Source organism: Pipistrellus kuhlii, unplaced genomic scaffold (genome assembly GCF_014108245.1).
Source record: "Pipistrellus kuhlii isolate mPipKuh1 unplaced genomic scaffold, mPipKuh1.p scaffold_m20_p_22, whole genome shotgun sequence".
NCBI classification, from domain to species: domain Eukaryota; kingdom Metazoa; phylum Chordata; class Mammalia; order Chiroptera; family Vespertilionidae; genus Pipistrellus; species Pipistrellus kuhlii.
In genome coordinates this window covers 2,802,728-2,823,273 of record NW_023425521.1, presented here as the reverse complement: position 1 = coordinate 2,823,273, position 20,546 = coordinate 2,802,728, and the positions used below count along the sequence as shown (strand labels likewise).

General features: G+C 41.7%; 2 protein-coding genes across 8 annotated transcripts in view; one reads left to right on the top strand and one right to left on the bottom strand.

Moving 5' to 3' along the window:
- Nucleotides 1–34: 34 nt before the first annotated feature.
- Nucleotides 35–20,546, top strand: part of CCT6B (chaperonin containing TCP1 subunit 6B) — a 34,588-nt gene continuing 14,076 nt past the window's right edge. For 4 of the 7 annotated variants that reach the window (XR_004990249.2, XM_045586146.1, XM_036450693.2 and 1 more), the window contains exons 1-4: nt 11,907–12,178; nt 14,232–14,295; nt 14,955–15,089; nt 18,123–18,296. Coding sequence is in view for 6 of the 7 variants with exons in the window: in XM_045586146.1 (XP_045442102.1) it covers nt 12,042–12,178; nt 14,232–14,295; nt 14,955–15,089; nt 18,123–18,296 (510 nt within the window). In the remaining variant the exon portion in view is untranslated. Of the gene's footprint in view, nt 281–312; nt 539–1,401; nt 1,485–11,906; nt 12,179–14,231; nt 14,296–14,954; nt 15,090–18,122; nt 18,297–20,546 lie in introns of those variants that run through there. The other 3 variants (XM_045586147.1, XM_045586148.1, XM_036450690.2) reach the window with 3 other exon arrangements.
- Nucleotides 9,478–11,904, bottom strand: ZNF830 (zinc finger protein 830). The gene has a single exon (XM_036450696.2). It carries the CDS (start codon nt 11,858–11,860, stop codon nt 10,733–10,735), a length of 1,128 nt encoding a protein of 375 aa, XP_036306589.1. The 5' UTR covers nt 11,861–11,904; the 3' UTR covers nt 9,478–10,732.

The window sequence follows — 20,546 nt, the reverse complement described above, 5'->3', positions numbered from 1 at the left end:
GGTGGGCTGGGGGGGTGGGGTGGGGGTGCTGCGCTCCGGGTTGCAGGCTTCCTGGTCTCCGATCGGGACCCGGAAAGCAGAGGTTCCGGGACGTGGAGACCCCCGGGGACTCAGCCCGGCTTGGACTTTGATTTGCTGATAATGTTAGAGTCTGTGTAGTCTTTAAAGATACTGGTTGCGAAACTGTATTGTAATGAGCTTGAGGAAGGCAACGAGAATGTCATTCAGCCTACTTTTCTGTGTACCCTCTGTCTTGTTTCCACACAGGGCCTAGCGCATAGTAAGTATTCTATAAACACTATTGAATTGAAAACAGGCACTCGGTAGATATAGCAGATATAAAATGCAAAGAAGGGGTGGGGAGAGTAAATCCCGATTGTGTACTGTTTAAAATGTATTTATGATGTCTTTTAAACCGCAGGTCAGCTTTTTGAGAGATTAGGATGGCTATTTTTACAGAAGAGTAGCAGGCTCTGAGGAGGTTAAGTAAACTTGTTCAGGTTCCAGAAACGGCAAACTATGGGGCACTGTTAGACAGGTAAGCCAAGATGAGATCCTGGAGGGAGTTACGTGCCATGTGAAAAGAACTTGGCCTTCATTATAGGTAGGGGATGGAGAGCCCTGTAGGGCCTTATGCAGTAGTAACTACTGTTGAAGCTGGGTGTGGGGAGAGACTGAGGAAGGGAACCAGTTAGAGAGTTCTTGGTGCTGGCTGCATATATACTAAAATTGGAATAATACATAAGCTTGGCTCCTGTCCAAGCAAATTCATGAAGCAGTCCATAATTTTAAGGGAAAATAATGTTTGTTCCTTTTTATTGTATCTATATGAGATGACGAATGCTAACTAAACCTATTACCATAATCATTTCACAATTCATGTAAGTCAAACCATTATGCTGAAGCTTTAAACTTAGGTATGTCAACTATATCTCAATAGAACTGGGCGGGAGGGGAGGTTCTGGTGACAGATGAAGGTGGCCTGAGCAAGCTCAGTTGGGGTGGAGAGAAAGGAGCATTTTTTGATAAACATTTAGATTTTAAATTACCTTCTGGACAAAGTACTCATTAACCTAAAGATGAAAGAGGATGACTTGAGTGAGTAGGTAGATAATGGTGCCATCAACTGAAATGAGATGAGAAGGGAGTAGGAGGCACTCATGGTGAGAGGATGAGTTTTGTTTTGGAGATTTTAAGTTTAGCTGGTTGAGGCCAGCCACGAGATCCCATTGTTTGAAGTGAGGTAGTCTCTATTGTGTCCCAGAATGAACAAAGTCTTTGGGGTTAGAAGGTCACTGGAGGTTTAGGTCCTCATTCTGGCAGTTGAGTGATCATGTACATAGTCTTATTACTGCCCTTAAGTGTTGTTTTGAAGATCCCCATAACCCTCTTTTTCCCTAGCGCTGTGCTGTCCAATGCTGTCATCACTAGCATCTGTGGCTCTGGAGCTCCTGAAATGTGACTGGTCTGAATTGAGATGTGCTGTAAGTGTAAAGTACACACCGATTCCAAAGATGTGTTACCAAACCAAAAAAGACTTCAGAATATCTAATAACGTATTTATGTTGACTATATGTTGAAGTGATTATTTCGGATATATCGGGTTAAATAAAAATCTGTTATTAGAATTAATTTCAATTTTATGTTTACCTTTTTTTCAAATGCAGTGGCAATTGAGTAGAAACTGGAAAGAATGAAGGAGAGAGCTCCCGGGTGGAGGGGGCAGCAAGTAAAGGCCAGGATGTGTCTCATGTTGGGAGCTAGCAAGGAGGTGGGTGTGGCTGGAGCAGCAGGAGTGTTGGTTGAGAAGAGCTGGAGAGGAAGAGGTCAGCAGGGTATCCCAAGATAGATTCTGTAGGGTCTTATAAACCACTGTAAAGATGTTGCTTTTTAAAAAAAAATACATATTTTATTGATTTTTTTACAGGGGGGAAGGGAGAGGGATAGAGAATTAGAAACATTGATCAACTGGCTCCTGCACACCCCCTACTGGGGATGTGCCCGCAACCAAGGCGTATTTTTCGGACCATAAGACGCACTTTTTTCCCCCCAGAAGTGGGGGGAAAAAGTCCCTGCGTCTTATGGTCTAAATATAGCCTACACATATACTTTAAAAAAAAAGTTTTTTTACTTGCCTGGCTCTGTGTGGTCTCTGTGTGCTTGCCCGGCTCTAAAATGGTTCTAAATGCTGCTGTTTACTTTACAGGGTTGATTACATGTGTTTATGACTGTGATGTTGGGTTTTAATGCACATAAAATATTTTAGGACACTATTTGTTTCAGAATCTTTTTTTCTTCATTTCCCTTCTCTAAAAACTGGTGCGTCTTATGGTCCGAAAAATACGGTACGTGCTCTTGACTAGAATCGAACCTGGGACCTTTCAGTTTGCAGGCCAATGCTCTATCCACTGAGCCAAACCGGTTAGGGCGAGATGTTGGCTTTTACCGAAGGTGAAAGAAGAAGCTGAAGAGAGAAGTAGCTGCTATGTCCCAGGGACAGGGGCCTCCAGTGCAGGGCTGAGGTCACAGGAATGGAGTGAGAGAGGCAACGTTGCTACCATTTCCCCTGAATTTCTAGGTTGGGTTTTCTGGTGTGAAGTTCTGGTGGTTATATTTAGGAAGCAGGTTAATAGCTTTCAAGGGGCAGGTGTATTTTACAGAGATGTGCCTATTTGAAGCAAACTTCAGTTCTGTCTCTTCCACTGGACTCTGGGCCGGTTGCTAGGTATCACTGGTGACAGTTGGCTTTCTAGCTCTGAAGTGGTGGCAGAGGTTGGAGATCAGGTTGCACACTCCTTCCTCTGGTTTCCTCACACCATTTCCTTTACACCAGGCGAGCCGTTACCCTTTTCTCTCCTCGGGGCCCTCCTACTGAAGCCTTCCAGCTGTGCAGCCCAATGTGCCCACCCCCCTTCCTGCTTCAGTTCCAGTCTTGGTCTTTGTGATTATAAAGGAAGAAACTCATTTCCATTTCCATTACATACAACACTCTCTGAATACTACTTAACTTCTGACACCAGATACGGGTTTCCTACACCAGGCAATTCTGTGACAAGCTGAGTGGCCTGCTGTTTAATTCAATTCTGACACTATCTGCCTGATGTCAGTGTCAGACTCCACAGGTGAAGGGCTCAGTTACACAAGAGTATCCATTCACTTCAGGTGAGCTTCCCCCAACACCCTTGATGGGTTTGATTAATTTGCTAGAGAAGCTCACAGAACTCAGAAAAATAGTTTACTTACTAGGTTACTGGTTTGTTAAAAAAGGCTATAAAATGCCTGGTGGGTGTGGCTCAGTGGTTGAGTGTCGACCTGTGAACCAGGAGGTCAAGGTTTGATTCCAGGTCAGGGCCTGTGCCAGAGGTTGTGGGCTCCATCCCCAGTAGGGGACGAGCAGGAGGCAGTTGATCAATGATTCTCATCATTGATATTTCTCTCTTTCTCCCTCTCGCTTCCTCTCTGAAATCAATGAAAATATATTTTAAAAAATAAAAGCACTTACATGCATTTAACTCATTTAATCCTCTCAGTAGTCCCAGAAGGTAGAAACTATTACTCTCCCTGTTTTGTACTTGAGATGAAAGGTGAAGTGACTTACCCAAAGGCATGGAGTTAAAAAGTGGTGGAACACAGGGCACGGTGTAACTGTTGTTTCCCAGTTGGGATGTCTGGGAAATGAAGTCATTATTCTTGCTTCCATTGGAGACTACTGGGAGTCAAATTTATTGCTGGTGAAACAGGGGAGGGCAGGGCAGAGAGTTCTAACTCAGCTAAAGTCTCTGAACAGCACCTTTAAACTTGGCATCAACTTAATTTTAATTCTTGCTATTTTGGGGAATCTGCTCCCATTTCCTACATTTTATTATTAAATAGTAGAGAGACTATTGGACTGGGAATCAAATTACATCTTTGTCCTACTTTGGCAATGAATTTGCTGAGTGACCTTCAAAAAAATGTCTAAAATGGAGACTGTTACCTCTGATCAAGTAATTGGATCGATAACCCTGGGAACTGACCTTTTGACTACATCACAACCAGCATTCCCTTTTGCTTACCATAGACCACATTCCACTTGACCTAAGACCATTATCTCCACCTCTTAACTCCCCTCCCCGATCTGGACCAGCCCAGAGAGAAGCCCAGAGAATTCTCTGCCCAGAAAAAGCCTGCCCAGAGTCCTTTAAAACCTGACTCCCCATCCTCGGGTACTGGCACCATTAGGTCTCTAGATGACCTAATAAATTTACGATTCTTTATCACTTTTGGCCTTATGTGTTCCTCCTCCTGCAACGTAAGAGGTGATTGTTTTACTTACTCTGGAGGTGTTGAGATTTGAAAATATAATATGTCATGTTAAATAATGATGAGGGTAATAGTAGGGACTTTGGAATTGTTGCCTTGAGCAAGTTCCTTCACTTCTGAGCATGTTTCCCCATCTGTAAAATGAAGATATTATATACAAGTTGGTTGTGAGGACCAGAGAGGGTGTATGTCAAGCCCTAGCAAACTGCCAGGCACATGTAGGAATCCAGTAAGTGGTAACTATTATTAATAATCTGCCAACCTTGGTTGATATTCAATTATAATCACTCTTGGCAGAGTTAACAGACCATACGCACACCCACACCCACACACATAATAAAAACAATAGCACCATCATCAACCACCCAATCAGTGTGGTCCTCTGAACTCCCCTAAAGGTGACCGCTGGCTCCCTAGTGTGCTTGTAGCCTGCCAAATGCTGTTAGTAAAGTGGACGAGCAGCCAGTTGGAACCCCTTCCCTCCTACAGACTGGCAGTGCTTTCACTGAAGGATGGCTGAGTGCAGTGACTGGCTCCAAAGTAGCTTTGACTGCCAAGTGACAGGCAAAACGAGCCAAACAAAATGGTGATGGCAGAGAAGGGGACTGAGGACTGAGAGCAGCTGGGAGGCAATGTGTACTTGCTGACTCTGATCTCACTCTGCCACTGATTCGCTTTAGTCCTTCTCTTCTCCACTGAAGAGGCCTCTAGGCAATCAGAACTGCCCACTAGCCCCCGCGGACATGTGGACATCCCTCTTTGCTCGTTTGGTGCCATGAGGAATTCTTATTAGCTGCTGGATGCAGAGGCGGCCCATTATCCCCAGGGCCTGTTGTGTATGCTCTATGCTGCTTCCCTCGGAACAGGTCAGGGCTTCATGTGCCAGGAAAAGACTTCTAAGTCCTTTAAGCTGTTCAATGGACTTTTGTCCTGCTTCTGATTTCCAAGAGTCAGGTTGGTCTTTTTACCACTTCCCCAAGCAACTTTCTGCTCTGAGGGTATTATTCATCCCACAGATATTTATTGAGCTCTATTTATTATGTGCCTGGCATTATTTTAAGTTGTGAACAAGACATGTGAGCTCCCTGCCCTGTAGAGAGTTTACATGCTGGTTGGTGGGGGAGGAACACAATTTATTACAAATGAATAAGCTAATTTAAGATGGTGTTAAGTTAATGAATTCATAGGATAATGTGAGTGATGGGAGGTTCGGGAAGAGGGCGTTTATGTCATCTTAGGGCTGAGAAGTGAATGATGAGAAGACTGCCATTCTATTTGGAATCAGGTTCCAAGCAGAGGGAACCACAGGCCCAGGTCCTGAAATGGCATGTTTGAGGAGAAAGTTAGCTAGTGAGAATCAAGGGGAAGAGCGTAGCAGATGAAGTTAGAAGATAGGTACAAAGTGGGGACCTTCACATTCAGCCCACCTCGTGTTTGAGATTTCACTGAAAACAAAAGCAATCTTGACTTACAGTTGTTCTTGAAAATAAGAAACAAACACAAAACACACCCAAAAACCAACCTGATCACCCAGGCCACTATTCCTGAATGATAGTTTCAACATAGATCAGTTATGCTCGCCTTTCCCTTCCTACCCCCCTTTAATGGGAGTGTGGTCATTAGTTCATAAGCAGTAGACATTTGGATTAGTGATCGCTGAGCGCCAAGTAGGCTTAAGGACCATGATTCCTGTCCCCCAGTGTGATGGGAGAATATAATGGTTTTAAGTGACCGACTGACTGACCTAAATTTAAAAAAGATCACTCTACTTTGTTGGTAACAGACTATGGCTGGGGAGGGGGAAATAGTCAGTTGATGTAAGAGATGTTGGTGGGGTGGCTGGGACCAGTGGAAACAGAAAGGAGTGGACAGATTCCAGACATATTTAGAGGTAGAGCAGCCAGGACTTAACTCATGCAGTAGCTTTGGGGACTAAGAGAATGAAGGATGACTCCTGGGAATAAGGTCAAAGCTGGGGCTATAAATTGTGAGTCGTCACTTTAAGGTGATATTTAAACTCTTGGGTGTGGATGGAGATCATCGAGGGAGGAAAGGTAGATCGAAAATAGGATGTAGTTTTGGGATTTTTCTTTCTCCCTATTCAAATTTAAAGTTTCTAAATTCCTGGTATCATACAGGCTACTAGATCTTAGTATTAAAAAGAAATCCTAGGTTATCTTTCTACCCACCACTCCTACCCATATATTTACTCAAATACCCCCATACAACATCCAGCCAAGTATCTAGCCCATTGGTGCATCATAAATAGGAAATGTACTACATCCATTAAGGCTTTCCAATGTTGTTTTTCTCTCTTTGATATCTAACTTTTAGGTGAATCTCGTCTCTCCCGTTCTCCTCTCCAAAAAGGAATACTATTGAGAGTGAAAGGGGACACTATTCATAATTACACTGAGAAAGCTGTCACTTTCCTGGGCAAACCTTGCAAGCAAAAGTAACAGTACTTAGGCCATCTCTGTCTTTAGCCAGGCAACTTTAAAAAACCTTTAAAAGGTGAGATGCCACTTGACTCTTTGGAAGATTAAGGATTTAAGAGTTAAATATCAACAAAACCATCTGCTCTAATCCCTGGCCAGCATGGCTCAGTGGTTGAGTCTTGATCTATGAACTAGGAGGTAGTGCTTCCATTCTGGGTTGGGGGGCATGCAGAAGGCAGTTAATCACCGATTCTCATCATTGAAAAGTTTTTCTCTGCCGAAATCGGTTTGGCTCAGTGGATAGAGCGTTGGCCTGTGGACTGAAAGGTCCCAGATTCGATTCCGGTCAAGGGCATGTACCTAGGTTGCGGGCACATCCCCAGTGTGGGGGGTGCAAGAGGCAGCTGATCGATGTTTCTCTCACACATCAATGTTTTTAACTCTCTTTCCCCCTTCCTCTCTGTAAGAAATCAATAAAAAATATTTTTAAAAAAGTTTTTCCTCTCTCTATTCCCCTTTTCCTTCCCTTCTTCTCTGAATGCAATAAAATATATATTTTTTAAACCTCTTTCTGGTTCTGACTTTCAAGAGTCAAGTTGGTCTTTTTTACTTTTTTTTTCTTTTCTTTTTACTATTCTTTTACATGTCATTTGATTCTCACCCACACCCTGTGAGGTATCATTTTACAATGAAGCAAGCTAAGGTTCAGAGAGATGACTTTCCCCAAGATCACTAGCCATGAAAAGCTAGAATGGGAACCTGAAATTGTGTCTTATTTTCTCTTGCCAATTTTCTTGTTCTTCCTGTTACTCCATACTAATCTAGGAATTGTTACTATTAAAGGTTTTAGGTCTAAATTATATTCTTTTTCATGCAATTTCAATTCCACAGCCTCTTATTTTGTTCCCTGGCTTGTAAAAAGTAGTCATTACTTCCCATCATTAAATGAAAGCATTTTGTACATTAAGGGCAAATGTACATTTGAAGGCTAGTTAGGAAATCAGCATCTTTGTTCTCCAAGTATTAAACTGGTAAGTGGGTGAGAGGATTACCTTTGTAGCATTTATAATAATTCTAATGTATTGTTGGCTAAATTATGGGGTTCTCTAAAAAGAGAACAAGGGACTGGAAGGAATCTTGGGACTAATTCTCACAATTTGGGAACATTGGTGGTATTCAGTCTAATGCCAAAACCTATTTGACACAATTCAAAGAGGTATAAAGCACCTCCCCAATGTGTGTAGCTGTTTATATGGCTATCAGATCTAACAAGGATTCACTTGATTTTGGTCAGAGCCCTATTGCTCATGCACTAGGAACAGATTTTGAGAGCTTTTTTGGACTTCCTAAAAACTCCATAGGGCTTACGTGTGTGGTAACATACCTGGCAGTGCTTAAGCTTTTCTTTAACTGTGTTAATAACTGAGAACTCAACAACCTCAATACTCAATTGTTGCCTTAGCTGGTTTGGCTCAGTGAATAGAATGTCAGCCTGCAGACTAGAGGGACCTGGGTTCGATTCCAGTCAAGGGCACATGCCCATAATTATGAACTCGATCCTTAGTAGGGGGTGTGCAGGAGGCGGCCGATCAATGATTCTTATCATTGATGTTTCTCTCGCTCTCTGGGGAAAAAAATCTTTCTCTTTATATATAAAGCGATTAAAAAAAATACTCAATTGTTAACTTAGAGAAAGTTCCAACTCTTTATAGCATGGCAGTTGAGGGCCTCCACAATGGTTGACAATCTACCTTTTCAATAACTCCCATTGTCAGGAATGAACACTACTGCAAATTGTTCTGCCCACTACCTCTGAGCATATTTAGTTTTCCAACCTATATACCCGTTTTTTTTTTTTAACCCTCACCCAAGGATATCTTTCTATTGATTTATAGAGAGTGGAAGGGATGGGGGAAGAGAAAGAGAAACATTGATGTGAGAGACACACATTGATGGTTGCCTCCTGCATGTGCTCTGATTGGGGCCAGGGATCAAACCTGCAATCCGGGTACATGCCCTTGACTGGGAATTGATCTGAAACCTTTCTGTGCATGGGCCAACGCTCTAAACACTGAGCACACTAGCAAATGCTCCACCAGTACACCTTTCTCTTTAAATCTCCACTAGTTACATAGCGCTAGTGTGTACTATGTAGCCATTACATAGGGCTAGTGTGTACTTGAAATGTGGCCAGTCTAAACTGAGATGCGTTACACACATCCAAATTTCAGAAATGTAGAACCCCCACATTGTAAAATATTTCACTAGCATTTAAATATTGATTACATGTTGAAACAGTATTTTGGATATACTTGGATTCAATTTATGAAAAATAATTTTGCATTTCTTTTTTTCATGTAATTACTAAAAAAGTTAAAAAATATTTATCTTGCATTATATTTTTAAATGGACAGTGCTCTAGATCATTAGCCTCGCCTCTTAGCCAACACAGAACTGGACCAACCATTCAAGCCCATCTTTGTACCTTCTCATCTTTTGAAATAATAAACAATGATAGAAAACTGGTTTCTTTCATACAGTTGAGGCAGGCATGCCCATTCTATGTTATCAAACTGAAGTTGCTATCACCAATCAGCTGACAGCTCAAGAAAGCAGACTTTCTACCAAAAGCAATAAGGTAATGAATATTCTCATTAAGTGTTAAATAACTTTAGGCATAAACACTAAAAAAAACCCCCAAATCTTTCAATTCTATCTTTATCTCTCGTTTTTCTTCCCATTTCTAGACACTGAAATGTTAGCTCTTCCTGTGAAATTCCTTCAAATCTATTCCTTTTCTCTCAATCCATACTTAATCAATCTACTATACTTTAAAAATCTAGTTTGGAAGTAGTTTACTAACTACCTTTCCCTCTATTTATGCTCATTCCATTCTACACAGAATATAGATTCCCTATTATAAATATTATAGTGTATATACTGCAACTAGAGTCATCTTCCGTAAGTTTTTAGTGGGTATGATTTTTTGCTCAAAAACTTTCACTTTTCCCATTGCCTACAGGAAGAATTCTTTCATCTAGCATTCAAAGCTTTTTCAAACCTCCTATCGGTTCCTCTCTTCCACAATACATGGGCTTTAGGGAAACTAGACTGAGTTCATGTAAAGCACTTAGAATCCTGCCTCACCTGTATTGTAAGAACTATATAAACCTTGGTTATTATTACTACTCATTTTGAAGGGGTTCAATTCCAGTCAAGGGCGCATGCCTGGGTTGCAGGCTCAATCATCAGTGGGGGGCATGCAGGTGTCATTCATTGATTTTCATCAGTGATGTTTCTCTCTCCCTTCCTCCCTGAAAATAAATAAATAAATAAATAAATAAATAAATAAATAAATAAGCAAGCTTCATAGGCGACCTTCATGTGCACCTACATCCAAAAATCATTGGTATACTCGAGACAAACTTTGGGTTAAGGAGGCTGGTCATATTTGGCATATATTTTCACCATGTTCTCCTACAGCATGTGTTTGAAACAGAAACAATACAGAGAATTGTTTAGCTGTGAATGACTTATGAATCTATGCATAGTGTTCTTAAAAACAACGCAAAGCTCTCCCACCCTCTTGAGTTTGAACTGGGAGGGAGGGGGGTGTCCCCAATACACTTGGTATTCATCAAAAAGCTTGTCTGTTGGTTCTACTTCTATTCACTTGTAAATTTCAAAACAGAATTAAGTAAATATATATTTAACTATGTGTACAATATTTACAGCTTACAGATTCTCCAACCCGCTTATCCATTTAAATCCGTAAATATGTGAAAATGTTGGCATTTTAACATGTAACACTGAGACACTTGCAAACTTTACCTCAAAAATAGTTTACACCAATTTTCCAAAGTGCTATTTTCACAGGCTCGTATTGTACTGCAACAACCTCGTCAGGTTATCAAACCCCCCCGGATGGAGTAACCGGTATAGGGAGAGACAGCACTTTTTATAGGTATTAGAAATATCAGGTCCTTGCAATCCTATAACAAAGCCCCTTTGACCCTCCAATCCTGAGACAACAAATCCTGCAGTTCTCCATCATCGTCGCTGTCAACATTCTCCTCTTCCTTTTTCTGCAGCTCTTTTATTGTCAGGATCTCTTTAAGCTTGTGTTTTATCTCATCCTGGCGATTCCGCAGTTTTTCCACCCGACGGTAACACTCTATCTGCTCGTCGATCTCCCCAATCTGCCGGTCCAACCGCCCCTCCTCGTCCTCTTCAGCCACGATGGCTTCGGAGATGGTGTTGACCTGTCTCATGGCTTTTTGAAACTCGTCCCACTCTTTGTCCATCTGATCCTTGGGGGCATCAACCTTGCGCACCCTTGCGTCTATCTCGGGGTCGTCAAAAAAACCTTCCGGTAACGCTTCCGCAGTGTTCTCCCTCCTCTCCACTATTTTCTCATGTATCTCTGCTTTCTCAATGGACCCCGAGTGAGGAATTAAAGGGGCCTTGGGAGGATCTGCAGTCGAGAAGTCTCTGGGCAGCCCACTACCTGTTGCCTCCAGCGAGGAGGAGAGTGAGTGTTCCTTGTTGCCCTGCGTGTCGGGCGGCTGCGTGCTGGCGTCCCCCTCTGGCTTTTCTCCTCCCTTCTCCTCCTCCTCCTTCTCCTCCTCTTCCTCCTCCTCTGCATAATCAGGGAGTAACCCGAGTGCCGAGGCCTTACCGGGGGTCGCTCTCGCGGACTCCTTTCCCGCTTTGTCGGCGCCGGTGCGCAAAGCGGACGTGGAGGGCTGCGCCTGGGGCACCTGCGGGGCCTTCGGCCTTTTGGCGTCGTGGCTGTCGGGGTCCGGAGCCTTCCTCTTGGCAGACGGGGGCGCCGCGCTGGCGGACGGCCCCGGGGGGGCCTCCTTCGCGCCCTTCAGCTCGGCCACTCTCTCCCGGTGCTGCTTCCCCAGGACGTGCGTCTGCCACAGGAGCTCGCTCTTCACCGGCGTGTTGCACAGGACGCAGCTCAGCTGCCCCAGGCGGTTGTACTTCGCAAACGGAGACTCTATGCGCTTCCTGTTGGTGCTCAGGCGCTGCTTCTCCTTCATCAGCCGCCGCAGTTCATCCTGGCTCACCACTCGCTTCCCGGCCGCAGGCCGAGCCGAAGCGGAGGACGCCATCTTTGCGCCCCGACCCCGAGGCGAGCCCGACTTCCGCCTTGGCGATGCGCGATGACGTCACTTCCGCACCGGGGCGAGGATTGGCGGAAGCTCCTGAGCGTGGGACCTGGTGCTGGGTTTCACATCAGAATCTCGGTTCCGGCTGTTTGGGCCGGTCCGGTGGTCCCACAACCGTTCGGCCATGGCTGCCATAAAGACCTTAAACGCCAAGGCGGAGGTGGCGCGGGCCCAGGCGGCCTTGGCGGTCAATATATGCGCTGCCCGAGGGCTGCAGGATGTGCTGAGGACCAACTTGGGTCCCAAGGGCACCATGAAAATGTGAGGCGGCGGTTGGAGTGGCGGTTAGGGCGCCCGGGGTGTGTTCGCTGTCACTGTGGACACACACTTGTGGGCCTGGGGCTTCCCTCATTCTCATTCCTGCCCCGAGGTCATGTCTAGCCCAGTGCGGGGAGGAGGAAAAAAACTCCCCCAAGGAAAAGGCCCCACGAGTGAAGCTGTGATTCCCTATCCAGCCCCTTCCTGCCCCACCAACTTTTCGTTAAGGGTCATACGCAGTTTCAAAGTCCAGTTTTTCATAGGAAACGTAAGCCCTCTGACTCCCCTGCTCCTTAAGACTGGATGCCTGGATGCCCATGGTTTTGGTGGTGGTTGGCAGGGTGCTTTGGGGCGGCCCCGGCTTCGGAGCCTGACAGGTATGGGTTCAATTCCAAGTTTCCCTTCCGTGAGGCCTTTGGCAAGTTACTTGGATGCTCTGTGCCTAGGGTTCTTCGTATCTGTTAATCCATTCAGCATGTGTTTATTTAGCACCATTATTTAGGACAGTGAAGGAAAGAGACTGGGGCGGGCAAAAAGATGTAAGGAGAGATACAGCCTCAGGATTGAGCCAATTTAAAAAATATATATTTTATTGATTTTTTTACAGAGAGAAAGGGAGAGGGATAGAGAGCTAGAAACATCGATAAGAGAGAAATATCGACCAGCTGCCTCTTGCACACCTCCCACTGGGGATGTGCCTGCAACCAAGGTACATGCCCTTGACAGGAATTGAACCTGGGACCTTTCAGTCTGCAGGTCGACACTCTATCCACTGAGCCAAACTGGTTTTTGGCAGGATTGAGCAAATTAAATTAACAGTAAGAGGTGTAAGAGGAGCGATACAGCCACAGGAATGAGCAAAATAAATTAACAGTAAAAGAGGATGTTTATTATGAACTAAATGGGATGCTGAGAACACAGAGATGACCAAGATAAAGTTTTAGTTTTTAAAGGGATTTGTTAGAAATGACTGTATATTCTATATAATATTATATATATGTGCCATGCATTGTATTTTTAGTCATATGTGATAATACCGAGGAAAGGAATAATGGGGAAGGGAAATACTCAATGGATTATTTTTTATCAGAGTCTTGAAAGATGCATTAGAATTCACCAGCTGGAGAAGTGAGCAAAGGTCTTTTAGATAGAGCAACTTCTGGAACAAGAAAATCAATTGGTGTAAATCCAAGAGAAACAAAAACATACATGATGTATTAAGGGAACCATAAGATTTTCCCACAAGATTTCATTTTGTAGATGAAACATTTTAAATAGATAAAACCAGATTGAAAAGGGTCAGCTATGTCATTGCTGAATAGTATGGATTTTACCTTGAAAATGATAGAGAACATGAACATCACTGAAGGATTTTAAAATATATATATTTCTATTGATTTCAGAGAAGAAGGGCGAGGGAAAGAGAAATATCAATGATGAGAGAATCATTGATTGGCTGCCTCCTGCTCGCCCCCTACTGGGGATGGAGCCCACCACCTCTGACATGTGCCTTGACTGGGAATCGAACCATGACCTGCTGGTTCATAGGTCCACCCTCAGCCACTGAGCCACCCCAGCTGGTCTGAAGGATTTTTGATCAGTAAATTGAGTCATCCTGCCTCATAGAAAGATAAATGGAGAGTAGATTCAAATTCAGATATATGTGAATACTAAAGGGAGTACTTTGAGAGGCTTTTACGTTGTAGAATGACAGAATGAATGGTAACATTTCACCAAAACAAACCTGCAGGAAATTCATAAATGTGTGGCTGGTAGACTTGCAGGTACTCTTCTGGACCAAACCACTGTCATAACTCACCAACTGCATTTAATCCTCGAACTTGTAAATTGTCCATTTGGAGTGAAATCGCCATGGCAGTCCATCTGGGGGAAAGTGATTCTGTGGGCTGCAAATGGGGCACTTACTGTGTATCTCTCCGGATGATGGAAGTTTTCCAAGCCTGGCTCCCTATACTAATGATGGTGGAGTGGCAAGCACTATGTCTTGCTTGACTCTTGCCATACGAAGTTAATAACATCACTGTTTTCTGAACAGGCTTGTTTCCGGTGCAGGTGATATCAAACTCACCAAAGATGGCAATGTGCTGCTTCATGAGATGGTGAGCCGACGCTGCTGAGTTTAATAAACCTTAATAAGCCTTAACTGAGCGCATAATACAATTTGTATATCTTTAAACAAAGGCTGGCAGCTAAATATCCCAATCATGAGGTATACTTGTTGGATTAAACCTCAATAAAAATGTTTTTTTGGCTGTTTTCAAATCTCAGTGTATAGTCTAAGTAACAGCTTAGGAATGCATCCAAATTAGTTGAATCTTTTAAAGGCACCACATTGTGTTCTTTGTAATCATGGAAAAGTAAAAAGTCCTTTGCAATTTTAGTAAATATATCTTCAAAATTGAAGGATTTAACCTAATTTTGGAAATGTCATTGCATTCTGCAGCAAAGACTCTTATAAAATGTTCAAATCTCATTAGTTCTCAACTTTTAACTCTCGATTTTGACATTTATTAAAATGTGTGAACTTGTAGAATGACGCTTATTTCATGTCTTTAAAAATATTGTTTAAAGCATTACAGATGTCTTCTTTTTTCCCCTCATTGACCACCCCCCCCCTTCCTACTTCCATCCCTTTCCCAAGCCTTCATCCTTATTTCATTTCTTGATTTTACTATTGATCCTTAGGTTATCTTGTTTTTGATAGACTATTTATTTCTTTATTCTCTCTCTCTTTAAATCTGTTGCTTGCTTTTTCCAGCAAATTCAACACCCAACAGCTTCCTTGATAGCGAAAGTAGCAACAGCCCAGGATGACATTACAGGAGATGGTACTACTTCAAATGTTCTAATTATTGGGGAGTTACTTAAACAAGCTGACCGTTACATTTCCGAGGTATTATAATTTCATAGAATTCACAACCATGTGGTACTTTATTTTGAATGGAAACTTGGGTTTGTTTTTACACTAGTAAACTGGTTTAATTTTATTAAATTTTAAAAATTGATTTCAGGGAGGGATGGAAACATCAATGAGAATCATTGTTGGCTGCCTCCTGCACGCCCCCTAGTGGGGATGGAGCCCACAACCTGGGCATGTGCCCTGACCAGAATCAGACCATGAGCTCCTGATTCATGGGTTGATGCTCAACTAGTAAGCCACAATAGCTGGGCAAAAAATGTCTATGAAGATATTATTGGACAATTATAAATGAAAAGAATAATGAACTCCCCCCCAAAAAAATGCCTTTTATTGGAATTATATATCTTTTTTTTAAATGGAAAATTTAAGAGATTTAAAAAGGTACAAAATTAGCCATGTACCCACGACTAATGCCTAAGAAAAAAATACACCACCAATAAAGTTGAAATCAAATTGTGGTTTAAAAAATAACTGGGGAAAATATTTTTTAAATGAAATTTATCGGGGTGACATTGGTTAATAATGTGTCAAGTATACAATTTTGTAATATGGCATCTGTGTATTGCATTGTGTACTCACCACCCAAAGTCTAGTCTCCTTCTGTGACCATGTATTTGGCACCTCTTTACTCTCTCCATCTTCTCCCCACCCTTTTTCCTCTGGTAGCCACCATACTGTTGTTTGTGTTTATGAGTTTGTTTTGTTTTATTTGTTGATTTCTGTTTTATAAGACACATCTGAGTGAAATCAGATGATTCTTGTCCTTTTCTGTCTGACTTATTTTGTTTAACCTGATACTCTCAAGATCCATCCATGTTGTTGCAAATGGCAGTATTTTATCCTTTCTTATGGCTAAGTAGTATTCCATTTTACATATATGTACCACATCTTTTTATTTATTTATGAAAAATTTTTTTATACCACATCTTCTCTATCTGATTATCTATTAAAGGACACTTAGGCTATTTCATGTCTTGGCTACTGTGAATAATGTTGCAATGAACATAGGGGTACATATATCTTTATGAATAAATGTTTTCAAAAAAATTTTTGGTAGATACCCAGAACAGGGATTGCTGGGTCATATGGTAGATCTTCATATTGCTTCCCATTGTGGCCATAGCAGTTTATATTCTCACCAGCAATGACTGTAAGGTCCTAGACAGGAAAGATTTTTTGAAAATGGTTATTAACAGCTTCTGGAGTCAGGCTTGCTAAGGCAAATTACAATATTTTTTAAGCCTCAATTTCCTCATCTGTGAAACAGGAATAATAACAACTCCCACTTCATAGTGTCCAGAGGACTAAATTAAATAATATATGTAAAGCTCTTTAGAATAGTGCCTGGCTCAAATGCTCAAGAAGTGGCAACTTTTAGAAATTGTTATAGGACTGATGTAAAGGAGTGGAGGAGGGGATAAATTAGATCCAGTTCCAGCTTCAGTAAGTTTGTGTATTACTTTAAAAAAAAAAAATACTGTTTTTAAAAAAATATTTTAATACAATGTCAGCTCTGTAGAAAAGTTGCAAGAATGTTTCAAAGAATGACACTTGTCTTTCTCAGATTAAAAGAAAAAAATGTATATTTGTGTGTTTATATCTATACTAATAAAAGGGTAATATACAAATTGGTCACAATGCCCTCACAGTAACAACCGAACAGTAGGCTGCATGGGGTGACAAGGCCGGCATTGAGGTTAGTGAGGAATGACCAAACAACTGAGCAGCAGGCTGCGCGGGGTGACCAGGCCAGCAGGGGGGTTAGCGAGGGATGAACAAAAGACTGACTTGCAGGTTGGCAGGGAGATCAGCGAGGGGTGAGCAGATTGGCAGAGGGGGCAGTGAGAGGCAACTGAGCCAGCAAGGAGGGAGGGAGTTGGGGGCAACCAGGCTGGGGGGGGGGGAAGTTGAGGGCAACCAGGCCAGCGGGAGGAGGTAGTTAGAGGTGATCAATATGGTAGGCAGAGGCGGTAAGGGGTGATCAGGCTGGCAGGGAGGGCAGTTAGGGGCAATCAGGCAGACAGACAAGGGAGCAATTAGGAGCCTGCAGTCCCAGATTGTGAGAGGGATGTCCCAGATTGGAGAGGGTGCAGGCTGGGCTGAGGGGACCGCCTTCCCCTGTGTACAAATTTTGTGCACTGGGCCTCTACTATGTAATAAGGTACATATATTTTTTCGAATGGTATAAGAATAAGTTGGAGATATGACCATCTAAATATTTCTTAAAACAGAATACTCTTATATAATCCAGTATAGTGATCAAACCAGGAAATTAATATTAACACTGACAAATTGATACAGATTTTGTTCAAATTTCATCACTTATCCCAATAATGTCCTTTATAGCAGAAGAAAATCTTGGTTCATGCATAACATTCAGCTGTCATGTCTCTTTAGTCTCCTTTAAGCTGAAAGAGTTCCTGAGCCGTCATTTGTGTTTTATGACAGTATTACTTTTAGAGTACAGGCCATTTATTTTGTAGAAAGTCTCTCAATTTGGATTTGACTGTTTCCTAAAATTAGACTCAGGTTATAAACTTTCGGCAGGAATGCCATAAAAGTGCTGTAGTGTTCTTAATGCATCATATCATGAGGCACATGATGTCTATTTGTCCCATGACTGTGGGTATTAACTTTGAACATTTAATGAGGGTGGTGTCTGTCTGCCACTTCTCTCTAAGCCAGTGCTGATTCTTTTTCTCTGCATTAAATGGACTTCTTTTGTGCCCATTCAGAAAGACCATATGATATCAGTGTGTCATAGTTTCAGAAATAAAAAGGACTTTCTTAGTTTATTTTTGTACTGGACTTAGAATTTTTCTGTAAGTTTGAGATTGTTTTAAATATGAAGCACTGAAAAATTACTTCTATAAATTATGTACGTACAGTTATATTTAGTGGCATTGATGTACTATTACTTTTTGCAGACATACCTATTACTAGGAAAGGATGGTTACTTTTTGGATGATTTACTTTATAATTTATAGTTTTATGTTGTTTCAATAGGGCTTGCACCCTAGAATAATAGCTGAAGGATTTGAAGAAGCAAAGAAAAAAGCACTTGAAGTTTTGGACGAAATTACAGTTAAAAAAGAGATGAAAAGAGACATCCTCTTAGAAGTGGCTAGAACATCTCTACAAACTAAAGTTCATGCTGAACTGGCTGATGTGCTGGTAGAGGTATGTGATTCATTTTTACATTCAGAAAGAGGATAGCCTGACACATGGTATATTTTTCTTTTTCCTATAAGATACTCAACTATTGCACGTGGTTTTTTGAATGTAAAATAAATTTTGGAAGACAAACATTATAGACTTGCTTACTAGATTTGATTGGTCAGAACAGCATGTATAATTTTTTTCAAAAGGATCACATTAAGCCTTCTTTTAAGTTAATTTGAAAGTTGGGAGGTCCCTGGCTGCCTCTGGCTCATCCCCTGTGGATGCCACTGGGGTGAAGTACTGGTCTCATATCTAGATATCTATATTAACTACGTTAGGTTATACATGGAGAAGTTGTTTGGGCAGTGCTTTATAGTTAAGGTTGCAACTTTAATGAAGCATGATTGATTTGCTAATACTTCTGGGAACTGCATAATTTGTTTTGATAACTTCTAGAGGTGGAATATATTGCCCTAACTGGTTTGGCTCAGTAAAATTGGCCTGCGGACTGAAGTTCCCAGGTTCGATTCCGGTCAAGGGCATGTACCTTGGTTGTGAGCACATCCCCAGCAGGGGGTTTGCAGGAGGCAGCTGATCAATGTTTCTAACTCTCTATCCTTCTCCCTTCCTCTCTGTAAAAAAATCAATAAAATATATTTAAAAAAATAAAGGTGGAATGTATGTAGCATAATCAAGATTAGGTGTTTTATTAAGGGACTATAGTTTGGTGATATCATTGCTCCTTAGCTTTGCAGTTTCTGAAATTTGAATATATTAATGTATCAGGAATGATGATTTCATAACCAAATTCACAAGAGATTTTCATATAAGTCAGAATGTTGTCATACTAATTTACTTTGAGGAATGTAAGTCCCAAATGGACTGGAACAGTTGAGTTATTTCTGGTCAATTATCCTTACCAGCAGGAAAACCTATTTGGGATATCAGACTAAAATCAGACAATTTCTTACTGAGCAGAATCTAAATAAAGACTGCTGTATTATCTGCTGTTGGGATACATATAGCAAGTAGCTCAGAATCTTCATGCTCTCTGGTTAGGGCCCCCATTTCCTTTTGGAGTTACAGAAGCACTGATACTCTCACTATCCAATATTTTTTTTACATAGCCATATCCAAAACCAAATATTATGCTACATCTAGTAATCTTTTCTAAGAAATTGTGGGTTTAAAAAATATATTTGATTTTTCACAGAGAGAAAGAGAGAGGGATAGAGAGTCAGAAACATCAAGGAGGAAGAAACATCAATCAGCTGCCTCTTGCACACTTGCCACTCGGGATGAGCCCGCAACCACGCCCGCAACCATTCCGTTGACCGGAATCGAACTTGGGACCTTCCAGTCCGCAGGCTGACACTCTATCCACTGAGCCATACCGGTTTCAGCAGAAATTGTGTGTGTGTGTGTGTTTTACTTTATTTACATTTTAGGATGGTTATACTGTAGCACTTTATTTCTGTGGTCCTTACTTTCTGAGCTAAACAATGGGGTGTATTGGGCTATGTTTCTCAAATTGCATATCCCTGGCGATATTTGGCAGAAAAAAATAAAATACATCTTTCTGAAATGTCAATTTTACTTTATGATTTTTTTGGGAAAAGTATTATTTCACATTAAAACAAACATGTATGAATAATGTCATGACATGGAAAGTTTTCATGATGAAACACAAGACTTAAAAATTTCCTTTGTTAATAGCTAGCAAATTTGCACTCCTCCCTTATGTTAGAATTCCTTCTTTTTTATTAAGGTGTCCTTTGGTGGAAAAGTTTGTGCAGTGTTGGTATAGTAGAAGAAGCAGTTGCTTGGCAGTTCCAGAGACCTGAATTTCAGTCCTGGCCTGGCTATTGCTGTTCAGACCTTGTTTTAAGATCTTTAAGATCATAACTTATTTTTTAAAAATATGTTTTTATTGATTTTAGAGAGAGAGAGGAAGGGAGAGAGATAGAGAGAAAGAAACTTCGACGAGAGAGAAACATCGAGATTGGCTGCCTCCTGCGCGCTCCATGTTGGGGACCGAGGCTGCAATTGGGGCATGTGCTTTGTCCAGGAACTGAATCTCTTATTTCTTGGGTTGATACTCAACCACTGAGCCATGCCAGCCAGGCAAGATCATAACTTCTTGAGGTCTTGTCTTAGTTTCCTTATCTGTAAAATAAAGGGTTTGGACTTTAGGCTGTAATTATTAAAGTCCAGACCAAGTGTTACTTTTAGCCTTGCCCTGTGTTTTGGAGCCCGAAGCTCTTTGCT

Bases quoted from the DNA above. Each gene is read 5' to 3' on its own strand.
- ZNF830 (XM_036450696.2), bottom strand. From the start codon at position 11,860: ATGGCGTCCTCCGCTTCGGCTCGGCCTGCGGCCGGGAAGCGAGTGGTG.